This window comes from Rhinolophus ferrumequinum, chromosome 9 (genome assembly GCF_004115265.2).
Source record: "Rhinolophus ferrumequinum isolate MPI-CBG mRhiFer1 chromosome 9, mRhiFer1_v1.p, whole genome shotgun sequence".
NCBI classification, from domain to species: Eukaryota; Metazoa; Chordata; class Mammalia; order Chiroptera; family Rhinolophidae; genus Rhinolophus; species Rhinolophus ferrumequinum.
In genome coordinates this window covers 18,971,089-18,997,231 of record NC_046292.1, presented here as the reverse complement: position 1 = coordinate 18,997,231, position 26,143 = coordinate 18,971,089, and the positions used below count along the sequence as shown (strand labels likewise).

At 47.1% G+C, this 26,143-nt stretch overlaps 1 protein-coding gene across 2 annotated transcripts; it reads left to right on the top strand.

Annotated features, from left to right (window-relative positions):
• Positions 1–7,906: 7,906 nt before the first annotated feature.
• On the top strand, positions 7,907–12,075 carry IFI6 (interferon alpha inducible protein 6). 2 transcript variants are annotated; one of them, XM_033113259.1, is made up of 5 exons: positions 7,907–8,052; positions 9,565–9,666; positions 10,021–10,101; positions 10,183–10,332; positions 11,590–12,075. In XM_033113259.1, exons 2-5 carry the CDS (start codon positions 9,597–9,599, stop codon positions 11,691–11,693), a joined length of 405 nt encoding a protein of 134 aa, XP_032969150.1. In that variant the 5' UTR covers positions 7,907–8,052; positions 9,565–9,596; the 3' UTR covers positions 11,694–12,075. The 2 variants fall into 2 exon arrangements, with proteins under 2 accessions (XP_032969150.1, XP_032969151.1); XM_033113260.1 differs by having other exon boundaries at positions 7,986–8,072.
• The last annotated feature ends 14,068 nt before the right edge of the window (positions 12,076–26,143 follow it).

The window sequence follows — 26,143 nt, the reverse complement described above, 5'->3', positions numbered from 1 at the left end:
TGTCATTAGGAAGGTATATTTGTTAAAGTATAAAGATAGAATATATTTTGTCTTTTTATTTAAAGCTTTTAAATATTTATGTTTTTGATATTTTAGGCACTTTTTTTTATTTAAGTATAATTGATATATATTATATTAGTTATATTAGTTTCAAGTATACAATATAGTGTATACTTCAACATTTTTATATCTTACAATATGACCACCCCACTAATCTAATAATCATCTATCTCCATGCAAACTTATCACAAGTTTTTAAATATTTAGACGTGGCATGTGCTCCTCCATTTATACCTTTGTCCCAGGACCTGCAGATGTGAGAGGTAGGCCTGTTTGCTTCTCCCTCATCACATTCAAGAGGACTACCCTTGCATCAGAACTCACCATCCAAGCTCAGATTCGGATAGTGAGGGATGTTCAGGATACCTCCAGAATTCAAACACTTATTGTACCCCTGTTGCCAATACTTTGGTACAAGTCATTGTAATTTCTCACCTGGTGTGGTGGGTCTTGTATTGTGTCAATCTATTAGCTAGGCTGGAACTATGTTTCTCAGAATTCCTTTCCTGTGTAGTTTGGGTAAATTGGCCCCAAAGGGAGATTTGGGCAGGATTCAGAAAATGGAAGTGAAGTTGTAGCCATGCTTACACTTGGAACGCTAGTACTGGGTCAAATGCTGCTGCAGTTCGTGCACATTTCCACTGATCTGCTGGCTCCCTGTGTTGGTGTCAAGCTCCTCTAGCGCCCTCCCCCCCCCCACACACACACACTACTTTCAGCTTTTCCAACTCCAGGACTAGGTGTGTGTTGACAAAGGGCATCAGCTTCTCCTGCGGGTCATCTTCAAAATTGGAGGCTTAGCGGTGGAAAAGCTAGTGGAAGAGCTAGTTTGTCCTTGTGGATTCCAGTTCATCTTCATGGGTGCCAGTTTCATGACCTTGCCATTTACCACTTCATGTCTGCCTTTCAGAACTGCGCTGCTGACTTCCAGCCCAATATCAGATGCACAAGCAACAGCTGTACATAAACTGTTTAACCAGCTCCCATGATTGCATAATGTCAAATACCTATAATAAATCCTTTATTCTATATAAATCCTAATGGTTCTGCTTCTCCAACAGAACTCTGACTGTTATACCTGGATTTTTGCAGTTGACTCCTAACTGGTCCCCTTGCCTCTGTCCCTGCCCTCCTGGGCAGCCAGAGTAATCCTGTTAAAACTTGTCAGATTTGTCACTCCTCCGCTCAAATCCCTCCAATAGCTTCTCCCACCCCTCATTCTTTTTATTTCCATCTTACTCTAAGTAAATGCCAAAGTCATTGCTTTAACCATACCAGACTCAGCTGAGATTCTCCCAGCAGTCCACATCCGGCCTCATCGCCAAATGTTGCTGGCTGCCTCAGCACCATCAGGAGGCAAGTGCTAGTCTTGGGCATGAAGTAAATCAAGCCTTCCAAAGCGGGAAGTGCCGCAGCTTTGGCTCTCATGTCTCACCCAACTAGACCTATGGAGGCTCTGGCTTCCCCAGCAACAGCCCAGCAGAATGAGTTAACACAGTTCCAAAGTGCAGACCCCGTTGGGGACTACAAGACTAGATAGTGAAAAATTGCTGACAAATAAATCCCTCACCCTTCTTCCTTACTATGGACTATTTCGACATAGTGGTTCCATATGCCCTCTTTGAAGAGATCCCATGTGACTAAACCACTGGCTTTGATTTTTCTGGGGCTCTGGTCAGCTAAGTAATGTATCAGCTTGTATTTCTTTGTTTCACTTCTCTTTTCCTCTCACTTTTCCTTCCTAGGGATTGCAACCCTCAAGAAAGCAATAGCAAACAACCTTCGATTCAGCCTCTATTTTCTAGGGAACATAGGCCGGCATTTAGTACCAGCAGAGGTCCCAAAAAACGGACATTCAGGGTGTGATTTTGTGGTCAGAGTTTTCACCAATGTGAAGGCAATAGGGACTTCATTGATGGTAGTAAGTGATGTGATAATAACCTTGGCCTTCAGTTGGAATCACCATGATTAAATCTTTCAATGTGAAGGGAAGACTATGTGGAAAATCACATCCAGGATGAGGCAGGTTATAAGCTGCAGAGTTTCAAAGGACTCTGAATGCACAGCTTCAGTAGATCTCTTATGTCAGATTCAAGGCCCTGAGAGGGAAAGAATAGGACCCTGAGAACTGGGATAGGGACCTTAGGGTAGACAAACCTAACACTTTCTTTCATAAATTCTCCTGAGTTCTCCTGGACAGGAGAAGCAACCCCTTCCCTCTTGCCAAGGAAGAACAAGAAAGTGTCCCCTTTCCTTGAGACTATGCAATGATCTCTCATGAAGCAAGGTCCTTATAAAATGACATTTGTTCTTCTCAAGACCTGCTCCCATCACACCCTCAAATAACCTGAGTCAGTTCCTAGCAAATCCTGAGAGGGAAAATTTAGGTCCTGATCTGGACCTAAAATAAGCTACACATCAAAGAAATAAAAAGACTTGCATTACCCACATATATTATATGTGGGAGTGATCTTAGGAGGAACCAGAACCCTTTGACATGGCAGTGAGGGGGCAGGCAAGGCAGAATATAAGACTGACTAATGGGGAATACACCATCATGGACCACTCTCCAATAACTCAGGCTTTAGTATTCTTGCAAGGATGCTTAGAATTGGTCTCTGGTAGATAGCTTCCCAAGATGGTCACCATCAGTTTTTTCCCTCCCTCTAAGAATATGCCACCGCTCACATCAAAATATGGAGTCTATGTCCCCCCTCTCTTTTGATTCTGGACTGACCTTGTGACTCGCCTTAATCAACAGAAGATGGTAGAGATGCCACTGTTCCAGTTCCAGACCTAGCCTTTAAGAAGACTGAAAAAATAAAAATAAAAAAAATAAATATAAATAAAAATTAAATTAAATTAAAAAAAAGAAGACTGGCAGCTTCTATTTCCTCCCTTTTGGATGCCAACCATTATGTAAGAAATCTAACCTTTATACTGTGCAGAAGTGTCAGCTAGCCATGTGCAGACACCGTATCGAGAAGCAGAGATGCCTGACCAACCCTCAGGTGTTCCATCTGTCCCAGCTGAGGTGCCATTTATGTAAGTGAAAAATACATTTTGGACATTTCAGCTCTTGCAAACACTACATGAAGCAGAAGAAAACCCAACTGAGCCTAACCCAGATTGTGAGGAATAGTAAATTGCTATTGTTTTCAGCCTTTAGGTTTTGGGTGGTTTGTTATCCAGTGATAGATACATGAAATGCAGTCTTAAGAGTTTGCAAGGAGGGTTTCTTAAAGCCTGGGCAGGATGAGGGCCTACAATAAATGAGGTCAAGATGCTAGAACTTCCATGGTAGAATACTTCAGAAGAGGTCAGAAAATTTAGAGAGGCGGAAATATAGGATCCATGAACTCAGCTCCCGACTATGTGCTCCAGGAGGGGCCAGAGGATACTATCTTCTCTAAGGCAGTAAGGAGTTCACCGATAAAGGGCACACCAGCATCACAGAGTAGTTCAGTGGGGTCTGTCTTTGGGGGGCTGGGATGAAAAGTAAGCGATACTGCCATGGAACTGGGATCTCGAATATTGATAGTGATGTTGGGATATGAGAATTGGAGAAGGGGTGCCCAAAGCCAGGTGAATATAATCATTGTCATGGGCAGCAGAATGACGCCAGAATGACGATATGGGTAACTTGACGGGCAGGAATCTATGGAAAATTGATTATGGGGATAGGATGGCTGGACCGCTGACTGGGGGATCCTTAATTTTTATATTAAAAAAAAAAAATCAGGAGCTGGTAAGCAGAAGACTGTCATCAGCTACCACAATGGAAAGTGAAGGTCCCTCATCTAGATTCTAGATCTAAGTTCACAGACCCAGAATCCCTCGGCCATGCCCACTTAAGGAATGACTACCATGACACCATAATTAGGCATAGTAAATATCCTTCCAATCCGTAACTGTGCATTGGAAAAGGAGGATATTCAGAATTTTCAAAGATTGTTAACAATATAGAGTCTCAGCTGACACAGAAGCTAGGAGACACAAAATGCCATCATAGTTCTCTGGTTAGAAGAGGAACGAAAGGAGGCCAAGTGATAGATGGAGTTTAGCCTAAGTCCAGTGGGTCCATAGAAGCTGACAGATCCTCTCATTGATTCCATGAACTCTGGAGTAAAGGCTGTTAGGATAGGAAAAGCGAAGCAGAAGCCCCTGCAACTGCCTGTTAGTCAGGTTTCTCCGAAGAAACAGAACCAAATGGATGTGTATGTATGTAGAAAGGGAATGAGTTATTTTAAGGAATTAGCTCATGGGATTGTGGAGTCTGACAAGTCCACAATCTGTAGCGTAGGCCGGCAGCCTGGCAACTCAGAGAAGAGTTAATGTTACAGTTCAAGTGCAAAGGCAGACTGAAGGAAGAATTCCCTATTCCAAGTCGGGGTGGGGGTGGGGGAGGTTAGTCGTTTTCCTCCTAAGGCCTTCAACTGATTGGGTGAGGTCCACCACATTATAGAGGATAATCTGCTTTACTCAAAGTCTACTGATTTAAATATAAATCTCATGTGAAAACTACCTTCACAGCAACATCTATGCTACTGTTTGACCAAATATCTGGGTACCATGACCTGGCCAAGTTAACACATAAAATTAACCATTACACGGCCCTACAGTTTATTTCTACAGTATTATTTCTGATCTAATACCTTAACTGAGGTTGTGTTCCCCATCATATGCCCATTTAGTTCACGTGTCTGGTCTCCAGGAAAACAGATGCATTATGGTGGATGATGGATGGACTACTGTAAATGTAACCACATGGTAGCCCCAATCAGAACTGCTCTACTGAATGTGGTATCTTTACTGGAGCATATCAACACAAGCTCTAGCACTTGTGTATGCTTATTGATTTGGCCAATGCTTTCTTTTCTTTTTATTAATTCATTTTTTTTAAAAGATTTTATTGGGGAGGGGAAACAGGACTTTATTGGGGAACAGTGTGTACTTCCAGGACTTTTTTCCAAGTCAAGTTGTTGTCCTTTCAATCTTAGTTGTGGAGGGCGCAGCTCAGCTCCAGGTCCAGTTGCTGTTGCTAGTTGCACGGGGCGCAGCCCACCATCCCTTGCAGGAGTCAAACTGGCAACCTTGTGGTTGAGAGGACGCGCTCCAACCAACTGAGCCATCCGGGAGCTCAGCGCAGCTCAGCTCAAGGTGCCTGTTCAATCTTAGTTGCAGGGGGCGCTGCCCACCATCCCTTGCAGGACTCCAGGAGTTGAACCAGCTACCTTGTGGTTGAGAGCCCACTGGCCCATGTGGGAATCGAACCGGCAGCCTTCGGAGTTAGGAGCACAGAGCTCCAACCACCTTAGCCACCAGGCTGGCCCCCTATTAATTCATTTTTAAATTATATTAGTTTCAGGTGCACAATATAGTGATTAGACATTTATATACCTTACGAAGTAATCACTCCATGAGCCTAGTACCCATCTGACACCATACGTAGTTATTATGATATTATTGACTATATTTCCTATGCTGTACTTTACATCCCCATGACTTATTTTATTACTGGCAGTTTCTATTTCTTAATCCCCTCACTCACCTCCCCAACCCCCACAAGTGCTTTCTTTTTAATGCCCATGAGAAGAGATGATCAAAGGCAATTTGCTTTTACATCACAATGTCACAATGATAGCATCTTCATTCTCTCCCTCAGGGCTTTGTCAACTTTCAAACTCCCTGTTACAATGTAGTCTCCAGAACTTTGATCGCCCTGACATTCCACAGAACAACATGCTGGTCCACTACACTGATGACATCATGCTCATTGGACATGAACAGGAAGTGGTAAAAGTACCACGTTTGCCGGAGAGTGGAAGATAAATTTCATGAAGATTCATGGTCCTGCCACACTGAAACATTTTCAGGAGTTCAGCAGTTTAGGGAATGCTAGGACAAGTTATCTTTCCTCATACATCCCACCACTTAGAAAGAGGCACAATGTTTAGTGGGCTCTTTTGGATTTTGGAGGCAGAAAACAGACACTTAGAACTATATTCCCACCTTTTAATTGGGTGACCTGGAAAGCTGCCAACTGTGAGTGGTGCCCAGAGCAAGAAAGCGCTGTACAGCAGGTTCAAACCATAAGACAAGCTCTGCTGCCACTTTGGATTATGATTTTGCAGATACACAGTTGCTAGAGGAATCCATCTAGGATAAAGATTCTGTAGGGAGTCTTTGAAAGCTCAGACAGAAGGGTTACAATGAGGACCCCTAGGATTCTGGAGTAAGGCCATACTCACCATGGTCCATTTGAACATAAAAGTCCTGATGTGTCACTGGGACCAGTAGTGACTGAGCATCTGATCACTCGATGCCAAGTGGCTATATGTCATAAGCTAGATGTTATCAGACAGGCACAGACAGAAATCCAACATGATGGAAGTGGTGTATTTGGGGTTGGGCTCAAAGAGTCCAGAAGGCATCAGTAAATCAAATGAACAGGCAGCTCAAACTCCTGTGGTACCTAACTGTTGATCTGACATCTCTCCTTCAACCCATACCTATGGGCTCATGGAAGGTTCCCTGTAACCAACTGATAAAGGAGGAAAGGAGTTGAACCCAATTCCCAGATACCTAGGTCAGTGAGGTATTTCGGCACCAGCTGGAAATGGATCACTCTATGGCAGCCCCAGTTGGGGGCCGCCCTGAAGGACAGTGGTAAATCCTCCCAAGGGGCAGAACTATGAACAAGTATACTTTGTCATCCCCTTTGTATGGAGGACGACATGGACTGAGGTTCAAATATATACTAATTCCTGATAAGTGGCAAATGGCTTGGCTAATTGGTCAAAGGCATGGAAAGAACAAGATTGGAATTTTGGAGATAGGCAGGTCTGGGTAAGGGGCATATAGATGGAGCTATAGGAGTAGGCACAAAGCATGCAGATCTTTGTGTCTCACAATAATCCTCACCAGAGACCATCCCCTACAGAGGAAGCACTCCAGCCAGATGGTCAGATGTTCCATCCTGTGGATGTCAGCCAACTTCTAAACTTTGCCGCTCTGTGCTTTGCAAAAGACCTATAAAAGAGTGGCCATGGTGGCAAGGAAGCTATGAATGGATCCAACAACTTGGGCTCCCTCTCACCAAGGCTGATCTAGCAACTGCCAACAAATAGCCAACCAGCCAGTGGCAGGCAGCAGTGTAGCAACATTGGTCAGAGGGAGCAGCCAGCCACCTGGTGACAGGTCATTCTTACCAGCTCCCCTCACTGGAGAAGGCAATGATTCATCCTTACCGGAACTTAACATTTCTTACAGGAGCACTATGCAAAGGTTTAAAGAATGCTCAATCCATTACCTTGGGTCAGAGAAACCATTTTATGGACAGGGATGTATGACCATGACCACACAAACATGGGCTTCACTGGTCTTACCATATGCCCATCACCCAGGAGCAGCCAGCCTGAGAGAACAATGGAATGGAATGACTTCATTTCCACAAATCTTAATCACCTCTGCAAATTGAGCATTGATTATAAATAGTATATGATATGATACTTCACGTAACTATTGTGGGATGGGAAAGAGATCATTACATAGAGCCCTGGCATGCAGCAAGTGCTCAATAAATGGTAGGCATTATTATTATTAATTGAATTAAATTGTGAAAGGCCTCTGAGCCCCAAGATGAGCTACTGGTCCGGCGTCACTAAACCCAGCATGGCCAAGCTCCCACTGTAGTGTGACCTGTTTTGAATACACTGCTGTTCAAAGCCCTCGGCTTGAATTACATTTTTCGGCCAGCAGGGAACGCAGAGAGGCTGTCGCTGAGCCAAACTAGAGGAGAAAAGAAAACTCTGCAGAGTGCAGGAAATGGAAACTCTGACAGGGATTGGCCACTGGTAAGGGGGGCTGGTAGGTAATTCGAGTGTGATTATAAAAAGCCAGCCTTCAGCCTGAGAGCTGTTGCTGTTACCTCACTGCTGCTCACATCTATCAGCAGGCTCTGGGCAGGAAGATTCCTTCTCCTTCCTCAAGGTAAACCCAGGAACTATGAGGTATGGGTATCAAATCAAGCGGTCACCCTCTGCTAGGCTGCCTGCCTGGAAGCCTCGTTCCCCAAGAGCCGGGATGCCCATTCCCTCAGGGAGGCTACACCCCTGAGTCTCTTTTAGTGCCCTGGGCTAAGGTTGGTCAGAGGGGATGGTTGGGGTTTTTAGGGGGTTGAGGTGCAAAACCCCAAGAGGCATGAGATTCAGTTTAATGTAATAGATGCTGAGTCAGCAATCTATGCCCTTAACCCTGTCACTTCACCTTAGGGGGCTTTAGTTCCTCATCTGCAAAATGGAGATCAAGCTACCTTCCCTGCCAAAGAACTGGACCATTTCTGAACACCTTTTATTGTGGAATTTAATGTGACAGTGAGTTTATCTTTGAGGGTAAATGAAGTAATCTACTTGTAATCTACTTGTTAACTATTTTATTGTGACGGTTTTATTAGGACATCAATCTTATTGCAGGTATTTTTAAATTTTTAAAAATTGTAAATGGCAGTCATCCCCAGTTATAGTTGTATGCAAAATCCATTCTTTGGACTTTGTGATTGCTAAAAGTGTGGGTTTGGACATCAGTCAATTGCGGGTTTAAATCTTGATTTTGCCACTTCCTGGCAGGGTGGGTTTGGGAATACTAAACTCTCTGAGCTTCAGTTTCCTTCTCTATAACACATGGTTGAGAACAAGGGTACCTACTTCATGGGATTGTTATGGGTATAAATGACCTTGTATCATCAAGTGCTGAGTAAGTGGAATACATGGGAGGTTGTTTGTTTTTAATTCAAGATAATTGCATTGAGCTGACAAAAATCACAGTAGAGGTGAGTTCGGGGGCATATGTATTTTTCTATTTTGTGGTATAATGGAAAGAGCATAGGTTTTGAATTCTGCCAGTCTCGAGTGTGTGTCTAAGCTGCACAATTTACTGTGTGACCTTGGGCAAGCTCCTTAACCCCTCTGTGCTTTCTTTCTGAAAAATGAAGTTGATGTGATGCGAATGTTTGGTGCCTGTAAATAGTCAATGCATTGGAAAAATAAGTTTATCAACAACCATTTTTTAGAAAATTCTATGAGATAGGAACTGTTCTAAGCGCTAGGGATATAGTGGTGCACAGTTTCAAAACTCAAGGCTACCCTCTGAAATGGACTCTATTAATACCCCCATCTTAGGGATAAGAAAATTGAGGCTCAGAGAAGACCCGAGGTCACAAGGCCAGCGACGACAAAGTCAAGAACAGAAACCACAGTAACGCTAATAATAGCTGACATCACTGAGCACAGGCTGTGTGCCAGGAACCTTACCTCCCACCTAGTGAGACAGGAACATCACCGCGGTTGTTCCCTCGAGGAAACAGACATCCCGCGGCTCCGTAGAGGGGTTCTGGGCTCAGTCCAGAGCACCTCGCTGCTTTTTATGAACTCATACTCCAATCGGGAGAGAAAACAGCCGAGCGAGTGTAGCTCCCGACAATCTCTTGCCTCTCCCCATCCCCAGGTCCAGCGACAAAGCCTGCGCGCAGCGCCACCATGCAGCAGAAGGCGGTATCGCTCTTCCTGTGCTATCTGCTGCTCTACACCTGCGGCGGGGTGGAGGCAGGTAAGAAAGGACTTTAGGCGAAAGAAGTGGAGAGTTTCAGAAACCTTTTTTTAGAAACCCAGGCGTGCCTTCGAACCAGAGGAGCTATTACAATAAACAGCGCAGGCTTGTCGTAACCAGAGTCCCAGATTCGAAGCCCTATCAATTCCTCTATTTTACAGACATTTATTGCCTGTAAAATAAATGCCTGTTATGTGCCAGGCACTGAGCCTTGGGAAAAATATCTCTTCCTTCCAGTGAGGTTCTCCGAAACCCGGGTTGGTGGCCCCCAGCTCTGCGGGTGTCCCTGAACATCAGGCGCAGAGTAGGGTACCTTGCTCCCCTCTCCACTTCCTTTGTGTGCTCTCCCGACAGGCACAAGAAAAAACTCGAAGAAGTCCAAGGACAGTGGCTCCGGGTTCTGGAGCACGCTGACTTACATGGCGGTCGGAGGAGGTGGGTCCGCGTGGCGGCGAGCTCGGAAGGCGGGGCGGACGCCGGCCGCGAGCGCTCGCTCACTGCCTCTTCTTCCTCCAGGGCTCTTGGCCGCGGGGCTGCCCGCGCTGGGCTTCACGGGCGCGGGCATCGCCGCCAACTCGGTGGCGGCCTCGCTGATGAGCTGGTCCGCGGTGGCGAACGGAGGCGGCGTGCCCGCCGGGGGACTGGTAGCCACGCTGCAGAGCCTTGGTGAGTCGGGGTCCGGGCCTTCGGGCAGAGACACCAGGGCCACACGGCCCTCTTTTCTAAGTCCTTCTCGCAAGCTAACTCAACTCTCTGCGGCGGGTATACTTATATTCCCCATCATACAGTGGGGAAACTGAGGCAACGAGGGATTAAGTAATTTACTCAAGTTCCCCCAGATAGTTTGCGCCAGAGCCAGGATTCAAACCCAGTCGGTCTGATTTCTTGCTTTTAGCCAGTTGCCTCGCTGATGCTTTGGCCAAGTCACAACAAGCCTCAGTTTCCTCATCTGTTAATTGGGATAATAATCATCCTCAATTTAACATTTTATAAATCTGCTTAATCTCAGAGACCCAGAGAGGCAAAGACAAGTGGTGAGGCAACCCAATTCAATCTCATACCAACCCCAGTCTTGACTTGCATTTATTGAATACCATGAAACGGATAGATACATGACTCAGAATGCTTCTTCTGAAAAATGTGCATTCATATTTCTCTCTCTCTCTCTCTCTCTCTCTCTCTCTCCCTCTCCCTCTCTTTCCTCCCTCCCTCCATCTCTCTTTCTCTTTCCCTCTCCCTCTTTACTCCCTCCCGCCCTCCCTCTGTCCCTCCTCCCTCCCTCTGTCCCTCCTCCACCCTTTTCTTTTGCTCTCTTTCTCCCTCTCTATCTCTGAGGCCTCCAAATATTACTAGAAAAAACTGCTCCTGATAAATTGCCTCTCTGCCTTCCTGAACCCTCCATCTTCACTCAACTCTGGATGTTAAAGCCCAAAGACCCAGCCCCCCAAAACAGAGCCTTTCTCAGATGGGCAGAGGGGAAGACAGACCAGGCCACACCGCAGCAGTGGAAAGTGAAGGGCAGGGCTAGGAACAGTCCTGTGCTATAAGATGGTTGTCCTCTCACATGTCACAGGGTTGTGACAAGGATGAAATCTCTTTCTTGTGACCTTCCCCCCAGGACCCACAGGGAGGTCTCCACAAAAGTGCCTGTTATTAGCATTATTAATTACACCATGTGTTCACCGCAGACATGAAGAGAATGAGCTGTTATTTTGTCTTTTTCACCTCTGAAACACATCTCTGATTTGAGATGGCGAGTTGGGTGAGGGGGATAAATAAAATTCACTTTACAGAAGTCCCGTCCCCTCTCAGGGCTTCTGTTTGTCCATCTGAAAATGAAGATTTGGCCAATGGTTTCCAGACTTTTGGATTCTTGGGCCTGATGCCTGGGCCCCAAGTGACCTGGCTGTGTTTGCTTTACAGGGGCTAGCGGTGGCAGTACCCTCATGGCCAAGGTTGGCGCCTTTCTGGGCTACGCTGTCCACAATCAGATGCAAAACAATGGAGCAGACGAGGAGGAGGAGTAGTCAGCAGCTGCCAGCCTTCTCCTTCCAGTTGAAGTCCAGAACTTTCTGTTACACTCTTTAAGGACCCAGGTGAAAAACTTTTCTCAGAAAACACTAGGTCCGGTGGTGATCACTGTACAAATTAAATAAATGTCTGACCACTATGCATGCTGTACACCTGACTAACATAAATAATATTCAATGTCAACTGTAACCGAAAAATAAATAAGCTTTTAAAAATTAAAAAAAAAAAGAATGAAACACTTTAAAAAACCCAAAAACATCTGGTCACCATGCAGGAACTGGACACATCAGAACACTCAAAATGAGGCATTCCCACTCAGGTACTATAAAAGTGGTGAAATTATGGAGACGCTGACATGTAATAAATGTTTTAATCTTCTGGATATGTTTAAATGAGAAAAAAGATGACGTGTGGAAGAACGTGAAAGCTATCTTTACATATTCAATTGAGCAGTGCATGGAAACATGTTTAAAATATTTTATGCTAAAAAAATAAAAAAATAATAATAATATTTTATGCTATTCCAGGGGACAGAAGTGCAACAACCGGTTAGAAGATACAGGGAGACATATTTTTATTTTTTCCACTGTAAAACAAACTAATTTATTCATGTGGGGAAAAAATAGAAAATACTTTGTTCTGTGAGTCCCCCTTGCTTTGAGAAGCCCAACAAGATCTGGCTCTGGGCTGCCGCACCCTCATTTCCCCCTAGAGTCCACCACAGTTTCTGGAATACAACTAGCTGATTTTGTCTCTGGGCCTTGGCACGTGCCATTCTTTCTGCCTAGAATGTCCTTCTAAAACTCATAACCCGGCTCAGACATCCCCTCCTCTGGGACTCCTTCCCAGCCAAGCCTCCTGCTGTCCCTGTCACAGCATGAACACTCAGGCTCTATTTCACAGGAGACCTGGAGAGGTAGAGCTCAGTTTGTTCTCAGTGATAGAAGCTTCCAGATATTTCTCTGATTAGGCAGAAACATAGATACCAGGTCTCTGTTCTCTGAAGAAGCACCAGAGTAGTCTCTCAGGGATGGATAACATAATGCCAGACCTTTGCCTTGGGGAAAGGGTGTAACAACAGCTTTTGGAGGCCTCAGCAAGGCCTCCCTTCACTCAGAGAACTCTGGGGATAGGATGGACAGTTTGCTTCTGGAGCCTGTATGCCTTCTGAGTGGGAAGGGAAGCCCAACCCAAGCCTTTGGGGAGATGTGATGTTTGGGAGTCCTGTCCGAGTTAAGCAGGGTGCCAGGAACTAGACAAGGGAAGGGCAAAGAGGCTGGAAATTAAATGGCAGTGAGGGTAGGGCTGGTTCCAACACTAGTGGAAAGAGAGAGAGAGAATTTTGCTGTGCTTCTGTTCTATGAGCAGGTACCAGCCTCAATGCCAACCCAGCCTCCGGGGAGATCTGCAACCCTGGGAAGTAGCTGGCTATGAACCACAAGCGCTGGTCACAAAAAAGTCCTGGCCAGCTGTCCTCAGGCCTCTCCCACCCAGCCCCACTTACAATCCAGAGATTCTTCTTCTATTATAAGTGGATGTGGGTGGGTGGGTAAGAGGCCCATCCTGCTTGGTCCTGCCCCCAGGTCCAATGCCACGTCTGCAGATAGCAATTGTTTGCCTCAGCTGGTTTGCCCCAGGCCCCCAGAGAAGCACTGTTTGTAGAAGAGGTGCACAGCCATGATAGGCCCCACATGCACTGTCTCCACAGCTTGTGTCCAACAGCAGAGGCTGGGTGGAATCCCCTGACCTGATACCATACAGGCTCAAACAGAGTCCTGCCTTGGCTGGGGCTATCCATGGAGAGGCAGATAGACTGGACTTCTGGGGTCTCAAGCATCACACTCTGTTGAGGCCTATTAAGTCAGCCCAGTTTGTCTATAGAGTTGACATCCCCAAGACATAAGTGTCCCCTGGATTTTAGATCTGCGGCCTTAGCAGTTCTCGGGCTGAATGACATTGAAAATGACCTGTCTTTAAGGGGAGATTCCACCGACCACAGGGTCCCTTTGGGCCTGTGCAGGACAACTCCTTGCCTTCATTCTGCAGCATTGACTGGGCACTTGGTCTGCGCCGGGCACTGTGCCAGTGCTAAGGACACTGCAGTGGACACTCCAGTTCCTTCTTACTTGGAGCCCACAGTATACAAACTGGGAGCCCCCCCAAAGCATCCATGAGCCCCCTTCTCCCTCCCGGTCGCCAACTCCTCGCCCTCAACTCCTTTCACCTGCCTTGGCCCTTGTCAGCCTTCACGGACCACAGTGATCCCATCTACAAAGTATGAGGCAGAATGATGAACGCAGACCAGAATTCACTAATGCAACAGGTCAGGAGATGCTAATGCACTTTTAGACTCCTCCCTGGCAATAGCCGTCTGAGAGACACACAGCTGAGTCCTAGCCCAGCTCCAGGGTGGGGTGCCTCAGGCAGGTTACTTGTCCTCTCTGAGTCCCAGCTTCTTCGTTTTGAAAACCAGTGGGGTTGAATATAATAGTTTCCAGGACACTTCCTGCTCTAAAACTGCTGAGCCTGAAGCATATGCTTCTGAATCCCCTGGCCCTGTTAGATCCTGGCTCTCTGAGAGTAGATTTTCTTTTTGAAGCTGCCAAAAACCATCTTGTTGCCAGCTTTGGTACTAAAGTGGGTGATGCTGCGAAGAGACGCCATGTTTGGTTACAAATGAGGATGACTAGTAACTAGCAGGGTGGTTCCTCACTCTGGGACCACACCCCAAGACAAGTCTAAAAAATTAGATCCCACCTGTGTGGCTGACCTGATGGAAAACAACGCTGAGGTCCTCTATCTTCATCGTTTCTCCGTGGACCTCAGTGTCCTAGACTATAAAATGGAAGAGGGAGGAGTTGGACTCTCCTCTAGACCTAGAATGTCTTTCCTAAGTGCTCAAGTTAGAGGTGTCTTGCTTTTAAATAAGATCTCTTTATGAGGGATATCTTTTCTTCTTTAAGGGCCTCCCTGGTCCGAAAGTCAGCTCACTCCCTGTCATGCAGGCCTCCACAATTCTGTGGTGCTATGTGCTGGTGTGGCCACCAGGTGACAGTGCAGTCCCATCCTGGAATCGTCATCAGCTTACACCATCCTTGAGCAGCAATACGATTTACCAACAACCTTGCTTGGGGCAGGCCCCATCATGGATGCTAGAAACTGAAATGAATCCCATCCTGCAGCAGGAATTCCTGAAACTCCCTGGAATGGTCGGTCCCGAGGAACCCTGCAGGGCCTGCCCCCTCCTCTCTCTGTGATCTCCAAACTCCTGTGTACCGCATTCAGGACCCTCTGCAATGATGTCTCACTTCCAGGGCCACAGCCTGTGCTCTTAGACCTGAGCCACAGGGATTTAAAGGAAATAAGAGAAGCACTTCACTTGGCTGGGCGGCAAAGGGTGATGCTAGGAGCAGGGCATCCTTGAACGCAGGCATGAAGGGGGCCTGGGCCAGCAGAGTGCCTGGGTCAGCGGTAGCTGGAGGGAGGTAAGGCAGAGGAGGCCTGTGGCTTCCTGTGAAGAACTGAAGAGCCACTTCCTTTCAACAGATGACTGTGGTGGAGGGGTAAAGATTAGGGAGTATGGGTTTTCTGGTTTAGGGGGAAAGGATGGGGATCCCAGGGAGACCCCATGAAGATGCCCAGAGCAGCCTTCTAGTTCCCTTCCCTTTGGGGTCTCCGTGGAGCAGATAGTCAGGGTCACATCCTTCTCATGTGAAGCCACAGAGAGGAGAGTCAGGTTAGGGGCAGGCCTATTTGCATAAGGCCAGTAAAAAGAAATAGAGCCTTGGTTACTCCAAGAAGCAAGCCCAAGTACCTAGCCCCAAGTACCTAAGTCCAAGTACCCATCCATTCTCAGAATCCAGACCCAGAAACCCAGCCCCAAATACTTGGCGTCAAATACTGGCCCCAAATTCTCAGCTCCAAGCACCAACTCCCAGTGGGGTGTCCAGTGCCCAGGCAGAGGCTGACAGGGGCCTAGTGTTTCTTTCACTGTATGGGGGAATGGCCACAGGAAAACTTGTCCCAAATCATTCTCTCAGGAGGTATTTACTGGATTGTCTTCCCCTGATGGGGCCAGCACTAAAGGAAATGCCAGTCCAGTCATGACAAATAATCACAAAACCTGAACTGGTACAATTTTACTGCTTTTGTTCTATTTGCACACTTGCTTGTCCAGGATGGTACCCAGCCCCCACTCACCCCAACTCCCATCTAATGGAGAACAAGATTTCTCCAGCTGGGGCAGAAGCAGAAGGTCAAGGCCGGGGAGGCCTTCTGAATCCAGCCCTAGGCAGAGAGGCAGGGGCTTGATTTGGGAGCTTCCACCCCTTAGCCTTGCTGCACGATTCTGTCTGGGCTTCTGCTTCATTTCTGTCTGGCCACTGGACAACCTTTGCCTGCCTCTCTCAAGGGGTATATGTGAGGAGAAGGATGGAGCACCTATAGCCTACCAGGAGCACTGCATGGTTCAGCTGCTCCAGGTGCTGACCTGAGGAAGAAGCAGTGGGTCTTCACTAAGCCATGATTACTTACCCATTCTCTTGGAACCTATCAACTCAAGCCCATTCCTCCCTCAATCTCTCCCACTTCAGCAAAGGCACCTTCAGGCATGCAGTTACCTAGGCCAGACATTTGCCCAAAGACCTTCCAATAACAGCTCCTTCACACTTTGGTTTCCTCTCAAATGTCACCTCCTCAGAGAAGCCCTCCCTGACTGCCTACATTAAAGTAGCCTCTTTGTTCCTCTCTACCTCAGTGGTTCCCAAATTTTTTTATCTGCACCTTGAAATTACCTGGAGGCTTCAAAACCTGTGTCTCCCCCACAGAGATTGTGATTTAATTGGCCTGGGGTGCAGCCTGGGCTTTAGAATTTTAAAAAAATTTCCAGGTGACTCTAATGTACAGACAGATGAGTGTGGGAACCACTGCTCTAGCGTATCACCCTGCTTTGATTTTCTGTGAAAGGCCAGTAAAGAAATGGAGCTTGGTGACTCCAAGAAGCAAGCCCACGCACCCATCCCCAAGTACCCAAGTCTAAGTACATCCTCAGAACCCAGCCCCAAGCACTCAGATTCAAGGTTTTACATATATTTTAACTCATTTAATCCATATAACAATCCTCTTGAGTGTTCAGGGGTCTATAAATAATTGTCTGATAAAGAAATGACTTAATCTCCCTCTGCATCCTCCACATTCAATCAGCAATCAACCAGCCAACAGATTCTATCCTCTAATTATTTGAGTCTGTTCGTGACCCTCCACCCACGTGGCCCACCTCTCCTCATCTAGCCTGTTACCTTCAGGCCTGGAGGGCACCTACAAGGTCTTCCTTACCGGTCCACTCCTGCCTCTTACATATTCTCCACACACAGCCAAGGAAGATCTTAAAACAAAGTAGATCAAGTGACCCACCCCCGTTAGAGCCCCCCCAGTGGCTGCTCATCACACTTAGAATAAAATTCTACTTTGGCCTTCAAGGTCGTGAATAATCTGCTCAAACCTCCAGAGCCTTATCCCACCTTGCTTCCCCTCCCCCAATTCTTTTCCAGCCATACTGGCGGCCTGTGTCCTTCCCAGAATTTTCCAAGTGCCTGCCAACCTCAATGCCTTTCCATAAGCTCTTCCCTTTGGCTGGAACACTCTTGTTGTTTCAGGAGTCAGCTCAAATGTAACTTCTCCAAAGACCTGAGCCCCCAACCCAAATTAAACACTCCATGATTCCAGCAGCCTGTATCTTCTGTTCCTAGAATTGATCACAATTGTAATAAAAGCATGATTGGTGTAAGCAATTATTACAGTCAGACTTCCTCACTAGATTCTGAGCTCCCTGAGCAGCTGCACAGGGTTCACTGTGATTTATTGCCATCACCCAGCACAGTGCCTGGCACACAGGAAGCGCTCAATAACTTTAGCTGAGTGGATGGACAGATAGATGGATAGTGGGTGGATGAGGAGCGATTGAGTGAATACCTGCATTTAAAATTAGGGATCTATTCACCCCACCTGTATTTCTCGGGTCAGTTATAATATGCGCGATTCACCCTTCCAGAGCCCCCAACCCATTGGCTCCTCCCTTGGCCTTTTCCAGATAAGGCCACTGGGCGGGGCTTCCGGGGCCATTGCATGACGTCACAGATGGACGTGTGCCCGGAGTTAGCTTCTGCTTTCTGATTGGCGCGGGGCGCCGCTGCTGTCGGAGTAGATGCTGTAGGAGTAGAAGGTGAGGGAACGCGGTAGGGTGTCCGCATAGACGGCCTTGAAGCTGTGCTGCAGCAACGATAGTTTAAGAGCGTCGGGGGGCTCCCGGGGGTACGTTCACGTGAGAGCGAGAGCATGCGCGGAGTTTGGCGAGGCTTACGCCGTTCTGCTGGGAAATGAGACCGCAGACGGGACGCTCGCTGCGGCCCGACCAATCCCCGTAGCGGGCGGGGCAGAGAGAGTGTGACCGTGCCCCAGAGTGTTCACCGGAGCGCGGCTATTTCTGGCCTCTGACCTCAGCGAGGAAAGTCCCATAAACACAGCCCCACCCTCCCCCTCACTCTCCTGGACACGCTCCGCCTCTTCCCCTCACCCCAACTCAGACCCGAAGGACTTGCTGGACCAAGAGTGTGCAGACCTGGTTTCTAACCCTAGCTCTGGGTGACCCTGAACAAGAGTCGTGCTTTCTGGACCTCATTCTGCTCATTTGCAAAATTAAGCAGTACCTGCATTAAATGATATGATATATAAAGTGCCCAGCACTGGTTCGGCACATACTCGGTGCTCAAGATGCAATACTAGTTTCTTTCTCGCTAACCCTGACCTTGCGGCTGATTTGCACTGTGGCCTGAAGCAATTGCACTTAACCTTTGGGAGCCTCACCTCCTCCATCCTAGGATGAGAGAATTGTCCTTTCAGCGCCAAGGTCCTGGGAGCTAACACTTCCTGAGTCATTGAGTCAGTGATGAGCTGAGACCAGGCCCCACCTCCCGGTGTCACTTTTCCGAGGTTCCTCTTACAAATGAGCTTCCTCATCCTTCCTGAGATGGCTCTGATGAAGTTGTGCCAACGAGGCCTGAGCTCCCCAGAGGTTCTGCAGGGTGCTGAGGGTCTGCGGGGACCTTAATGGGTGTCCCACACAACCTTCCTTGATGCTCCTACCAAAGTTGGGTCATTCTCCTGTGTAAGACCCCTCTGTGGCTCCCTGTGGCCCTCAGGCTACTCAGCAAGACTCACAAGGCCACGCCTGGGTCTCTAGTCTCAGCCAAGTGTCCTTCCCTCTCTCCCAGCCAGGCTCTAGACAAACTGAGCTGCTTTCAACTCTTTCCTCTCCTTCAGGTGTTTACACAGACAGTTCCCCTTCTGCCCCATCCTTTCACCTGGCTAACTCCTCATCTTTGACCATCATGGGACAGGGTGGATGCTAACCCCTAAGAATGGGTCCCTGTTTAGGTGAGGACTGGTGAGTGACTCCTGACCTCGCTCTGCTCAGCCACTGCTCTTCTTGCTTCTTACCTGCAGCCATGCTGAACTTTAAACTCCTTGAAAATGTGGGGCTCTCTCTTGTCTCTGGGCTTTTGCCCGGGCTGTTCTCTTAGACCTAAACACTCTTCTCTTCCCCACTTAATTCATACTTGTCCTTCAAATCTCAGTTTAGAAGTCACTTCATCCCAGGGTTGGGGAGAGGAGTTCCTTGACCAGCCCTCTCATATCAAATACACACTTTCTCGCCACTCTCGAACGTCTCTCTCCCCTGTTGGAATGCAAGTTAGGGGAGAGTAAGGGTGCCTTATCACTGTAACCCCCAGTGATGGGCACAGGGCCCATCTCAAAGTAGGTGCTCAATAGGAGTTTGTCAAATGAGTGAGTGAGTGACTCCTTGCCCAGTGCTTGCCAGTCTCTGCTTACATACCTCAGAGGCAGGGAACTCACTACTTTTGAAGCAGCCTACTCCATCTGCGCGTTATAAGACCTCCAATTTCTGCCTACCCCCAACCAATGCCCAGGAAATTCCCTGGAACTGAGACCCAGAGCTAGTGAATATTTTGAGGTATTTGGTGTAAAGCCAGGTCCACCCAACTGTCCTGAAGGCTCGTGCAGGCTTACCTAGCCCTTTTAAGGCCCACAGGTGGCAGCCGTGGCCAGATCCCCACCGCCTGGATTGATCTGTAGAGGTCTGGGACTTAAGACCCCCTCATAGCTCATGCTCCCCTTTAGGAGCAGCCCATCACCTCTGCTGGGGGCAGGGACACCAGCAACCCGGTGTGGGTTGTCGGGGTCAGGAAGGAAGCACTGTACTACCACTGCTTCATTCAATCCCCAGGCCAGCCCTGTAAGGCAGGAGCTGCTGTCCCATTTTACACATGTACAAACAGGCTTCTAGATAGATGCTGTTTGCCTAAGGTCACACAATGAGATAGTGGCAAAGCCAGGCTGAACTGCAACCTCTCTCCACTGCTTTTCAGCTTGGTAACTCTTGTCTCCCTGCCCTGCTCCAGGCCCATTCTGCCTGAAGCATCACGAGGTCCTGAAGTGTTCCATGGTTCCTGTTTCCCACAGCTGGTTCCCACCCCCACTGGGGTCTCCGCAGCTGTACTTGGGCAGCAACTAAGGGCTGGCTGAGTGCCAGGAGTCATCCCTTTCTTCTGCACTTGGTCACTCCCCAAAACTGCAGAGGGACCCAGACCAATATTAGGCAGTGGCCAAGGAGCTGTTTTGTAGATACCAAGTCCCTGAGACAGCTGAGCCCCGTGTTTGCCTTGGCTGGGTTCCTTCCCTTCTTGGGCCTTCAATTTATCATCTGTAAGGGGGTATATTATCCCTTCCCAGAGCCTCGGTGTGCTAGAATTCAGGAAAGCTGCTCACTCTCCCAGGCCACCTCACCCTTGAACCCTCTCACTTTGAGGGACAGAGCCCCCGTCCAGGGTCCCTGTGGTGGCAGAATTCCAACATAAACTGTCCGTAGCCTAATCCTTGATGGAGGTCACAGACCCTGGGTAGGGCAGGCACTTGGTTGGGGAGACCAGTTTCCCCAGCTCAGCTTCAGCCCCTCTCCACCTCCGTCCCTGCTCTCTCATCATGTCTGTTCCCTCTACTGTCTGTGGCCTTTGCAGAGACATTCCCCAGGGGACTCTGCGTCTCCTGTCTCTTCCTGTCTGTCCTCCCTCCCTTCTTCCTCCCACAGATGTTTACCCATGCCCACTCTGTGCATATATCACCGGATAAGCTCAGTGCCTATCCTTGCAAAGCTCACAGTTTAGTGGGGGAGACCGACAAGGAAACCAAGTTACAGTTCATTCACTCATCCCAAATCCTATGGCCCTCCCTGCCGCTGCCCTCTCCTGTACATTCTGCTCTCCACACTGCAGCCTGAGCCATCCTGTTAAAAGGGAAGTTCTAACATGTCACTCTTCTGCTCAATCCCCTCCCATGACACCCTGTCTCAAAGGAAAAGCCAGTGTCCTTGCTGTGACCTGCAAGGCCTGCACGATCTACCTCATCGCCTCCCACTCTCCCCTCTGAATGCACCATTCCAGCTGCAAGGGCTGCCTGGCTGTTTTTCAACATGCCAAGCATGCTCCTTCCACATGCCTTTGCATTTGCCCTTCGTGCTGCTAGGAATATCTTCCCGCAGGTATCCATGTGGCCTGTGCTTTCACTCCAGTGTGGGTGGGGGGTTAGGGGGGTCAGGAAGGAAGCACTGGACCTTCCCTGGCTGCGCATCTAAATACTACTTCTAGCCTTCTGTCCTTTTATCTGCTTTATGATTTTTTCTTGGCACTACCAAGTGACATGTACTTACTTGTTTATTGTCTGTTTCCCTACAGTAGTGTAAATCCCGTGAGATCTCCTGAGGTTCCCCACCCCTCAAGAAGAGAGAGAGAGAGAGAGAGAGAGAGAGAGAGAAAGAGAGAGAGAGAGAGAGAGAGAGAGAGGAATACCAGGAAACTGAAAAAAGAAAAGGCAACACTAATCACCTTCTACTATAGATAATCATATTGAAAGCCTAAATAATTAAAACAACTTGATTTGGGTGCAAGAAAAGACAAACAGACCAATAGACTGGAATAGAATGTCGAGATATAGACCCAATTGTACAGAGACTTAGTATTTGATAGATTTGATAAAGGTGATATCTTAAAGTGGAGAATGGACTCGCTAATAAACAGTGTTAGGACAACTAGCCAACTGGGGGGGGAAATTAGACCTGTACTTCATGTCGAGTACCATGATAAGCTCCAAAGGGATCAAAGAATTAAATGTTAAAAAAATAAAAAATTATAAAAGCACTAGAGAAAAACATGGGAGAATCTATAATCTCATAGTGAGAAAAGTCTAACCATGACTCAAAAACCAAAAAGCCTTTTAAAAAGATTGATAAAGTCAACTATATAAAAATAAAAAACTATTACATGGGTAAACACTATAAATCTAGTCATAAGACAAATGACAAGATAGAAGAAAACAGTGGCAACTCAGATCACACACAAAGGGTCATCTCTCTAGAAAGAATCCCTGGAAAGTCATTAAAAGGACCAACAATCCAACAATCTAATAGACATCGGCATAGGATATGAGCTGACAGTCCCCAGAAAAGTAAATACAAATGGCTTCTAAACATATGAAAAGAAGAAGCTCAAACTCACTTGAGAGAAATGAAAATCAGGAAAACCACTTGGATACTATTTCTTACCATTCTGGCAAAAAAAAGTCCAAAAGTTTAATAATACACTCTGTGGGCATTTCTGTAAAGAAACAGTGCTTTCTCACATGTTCTCACAGAGTACTCTCACACATGCAAATATAAATTGGTATAGGTCCCCAAAAGGGCATTTTGGCAAAATTTATCAAAATTATAAAAACATCCAGATATCCTACTTCTGGGAATTTATCCTTCATGTGCACTTGCACAAGTGAGAAGTTATGTATATATAAAGTTATTCTCTGCAGCACTATGTTTGCAATAGCAAAAGACCAGAAACAACTCACTGTCTATTATTAGTAAGGGGTTAGGTTAGGTAGAATGCAGTCCAGCCATTAAATGGAATACTATACAACTGTGAAAAAGAATGGGGGAGATCTGTGTGTTCTGATAGGGAAAGTTCCGTAAGAGATAATAAGTTTTAAAAAAGCAAGATTGAGAGCAGTGTATATGATATCCCACCTTTGGTAGGAAAAGGGGGGATTTGATGTATATTCATAACCTTATTGAGTGGCAGAATAACTGATGATTGCGATCACAGACTCAGAAGCCAGACTGCCTGAGTCAAATACACATTCTGGTTCTATGCTGGGTTGAATAGTGTCCCACCAAAGTTCATGTCTACCTGGAAACTGTGACTGTGACCTTGTTTGGAAATAGGGTCACTGCAGAAGTAATCATGTTTAGATGAGGTCACACCTGATTCGGTAGGCACTAAATCCAATACGACTGGTGTGCTTAAAAGAAGAGGAAAATTTGATCACAGAGCCAGACACACAGTAGAGAAGGCCATATGAAGACAGGCAGGGATTGAGCGATGCATCTGAAGTCAAGGAATGCCAAGGATTGTTGGCCATCATCTGAAACGAAGAGAGAAGCACGGCTCTCTCCTAAGAGCCTCTTAAAGCAACGAACCCTACTGACACCTCGGTGTTGGACTTCTGGCCTCCAGAATTGTGAGAGAATAAATTTCTGTTGTTTGAAGCCACCAGGTTGTGGTCATTTGTTAGGGAAGCCCTAGGAAACTGATACAGCTACTTAGAAGCTGTGCAATCTTGGGTAAACCTCTCTGTTCCATAGTTTCCTCATCCATAAAATAGGGATAAATAGTGCTTACCACATAAAGTTGGTGTTATAGGGATTAAATGAGTGAATCATTTTAAAGAATTTAGATTAAGTTCTGACACATAGTAAGTGCTATATAAATGTTAACTAAATATATGCTTGTGTTTGCATAAAGAAATCTTGGAAGGACAGCCAAGAAACTAATACATGTGCTTTGTAGAAGAAAAGGAATAGGAGATGAGGGTACAGAGGAGCAAGACTTTGCAGAGCCTTTGCAATTTTCAGGCTTTTTATATATTTTTCTTTTTGACCCGTATGAATGTGTTAATATTTAAAAATTGAAAATTAGTTAAAAACACAAATCCTATTACCTGCTCAAAACCCTCCAGAGGTTTCCCATTACATGTATGACAAAATCAGATATCTTTCCTGTGGCTGACAAATGCCACCAAAACGTGAGCATCCGTCTCCTCAGCTTTCAGTTCAGTTCTCCTTGTCACTCTCTTCTAGCCTGCTTTACTTTCCTTCAAAGCATGTGTCCCTTTGACATTCTGCGTATGTTGACTGTCTCCTCCCACTTCTAAGTTCCAAGAGGGAAGGGGCTGTGTCTGTCTTATTCACAGTTGTACCCGCAATCCTTAGCACAGAGCCTGGCACATTCAATAAATACTTGTTGAATCAATGGATGAAATGAAACATTATATGTAAGGTGCTTGGCATGGTACCTGGCACACAGTAGAGAGTTCCTTTCTCTTCCCCTTCTTTTCCCTTCCCTTCCCTTCTCTTCTTTTCTCTTCCCTTCCCTTCCCTCCCTTTCCCTTTCCTTCCTTTCCCTTCCCTTTGGACATCTTCACTCCTTTCTTACCACCCTCTACCAACCAGGAATGCCTCCCATGTGACCATATAGATTCCTTCTCTGAGGCCCCCCTTTCTCAGCCAACTCTACCCTTTCCTCTCCAGTGGACTTTATATTCGGCTGTTGACCTGGAGTGTGACATGTCATATCTCCTCCATTAGACAATGGTTCCCCTATGCAGGAACCGTGGGAACTGTGGTTCTGCCTCACTCTGGCTCCATCCTTTCCCAGGGCTCAGCCTATGGAGCTACCCACAGGGACCACTGTGTCATTTCCTGACTCTGGTAAGGAATTCCAGGCTTGTTCCCCTTCTCTGTCAGTAAGTCCCTTCTTCAGTCTAACTGAAATCATTCTTGCTACAATAAAGAATAAGTTTCCTCTTAGTTCCCTAGGACTTGTAAGAGAGTAGTGGGCCAATTTTTTTCTGTCATCTTCTGTTGATTGTCAGGGACTTGGGGGTGGGCTCTCATCGTGGAATCTCCAGTCCAGGCTCTCAGGCAGAGCCACATTGGCCAGCTGCTTGGCAAGAAAGATTTCTCCTTTATTTAGTCAGAGGATCTCAGTGAGCCCCACAGGGATGCCAGCTCTCCAGGACTGTGGTCCATCAGTTGGTTGAGGGCCAGGCACAAAGTGTAATGGGGACTACTGTGGTAGTTAATGAACGTGGAGGGGAGAGACTGACACCTGTGACCTTGACCGCCTCTCTCCCACCTCCTCCTTCTTAATTCATCCATCCATTCATACAGCCTTTCAGAGTAAAAGTCAGGAGCACCTACTATGTGCCACACACCTAGCTCTTACATTCTCTAGTCTTGCTTTTCTTGCCTGTAAAATGGGGCTAATAGTACCCTACTTATAAGGTCATTGTGAAGATTAAATGAGCTAATGTATATAAAGCCCTGAGCATAATACTTGGCTCATTGTAAATACTCAGTAAACATGTTGTTTTTCAGTTTAATCACCACTGAAAGATGCCAGCTCTGGGCCAGGCTCTGAAGGGTACAGCGGGAAAGGCAGATATAGGAGTAGACATTTATAAAATAAAGTCTAAGTAACAGGGTATTTGGGGGCAAGGTGGAGCTGGGACCCCAGCTGCCAGGTGCTCTGCTGGGTGACCTTGGGGAAGCACACCATCTCTGGTCCTGCCAAACAGAAGACAGGAGTTAAGATGGGGACAGATGCCTAAAAATAGGGCGGGACAGCAATAAGGACTTGGGGTTGAGCCAGCAGACTCTGCCTTCCAATCTCAACTCTGCCAAGTCCTCCTAGTGTGACCTTGGGCAACACCTGCCTCACCCCCCCCAAAAAAAACCCTCAGTTTCCTCTGAACAGTGAGGGTCTTCACATGAGGTGGCAGGGTGGTTGTGAGGATTCAGGAAGAGGACAGGTGGCAAACTCGAGGTGCTGAGCCCTTGTGTGGGAGCAGTGCCAGCCAGCCCCAGCCTACCTGAGGTAGTGGAGGAACTTCATCCACAGCAAGGAGGCCCTGGGGCTGGCAGCTGGAAGTTCCCCTTCGCTGCTGTAGCTCCTCCCATGCCAGTGGCTATAAGTGCTTGCAGAGGCTGATGGCCCAGTACATGCCAGATGCCAAGAAGTCTGCCATGGGTGCTCCAGATGTGCTGTTGCTCCTCAGTCTGAAGACTCACGTACAGACATATCTGAGGGTGGAGTGTGCAAGAGCCCCCTGGGATATTATATCCGCTCCCACCTTGGGCCAGAGGGGACTGGATAGATGGTGCAGGGCCTTGGGCCTACTCAGTAATTGAGTCACTGCATTCTTGGACAAGTAACTCAGCCTCCCTGGGTCTCTGTTTCCCCAACTGTAAAATAGGGAAAATGAGATT

Excerpts from the sequence above, each read along its gene's own strand:
- IFI6 (XM_033113259.1), top strand. The coding sequence starts at position 9,597 with ATGCAGCAGAAGGCGGTATCGCTCTTCCTGTGCTATCTGCTGCTCTAC. Across the intron at positions 10,102-10,182 it reads TTACATGGCGGTCGGAGGAG|GGCTCTTGGCCGCGGGGCTG; the intron begins GTGGGTCCGCGT and ends TTCTTCCTCCAG. Across the intron at positions 10,333-11,589 it reads AGCCACGCTGCAGAGCCTTG|GGGCTAGCGGTGGCAGTACC; the intron begins GTGAGTCGGGGT and ends TTTGCTTTACAG.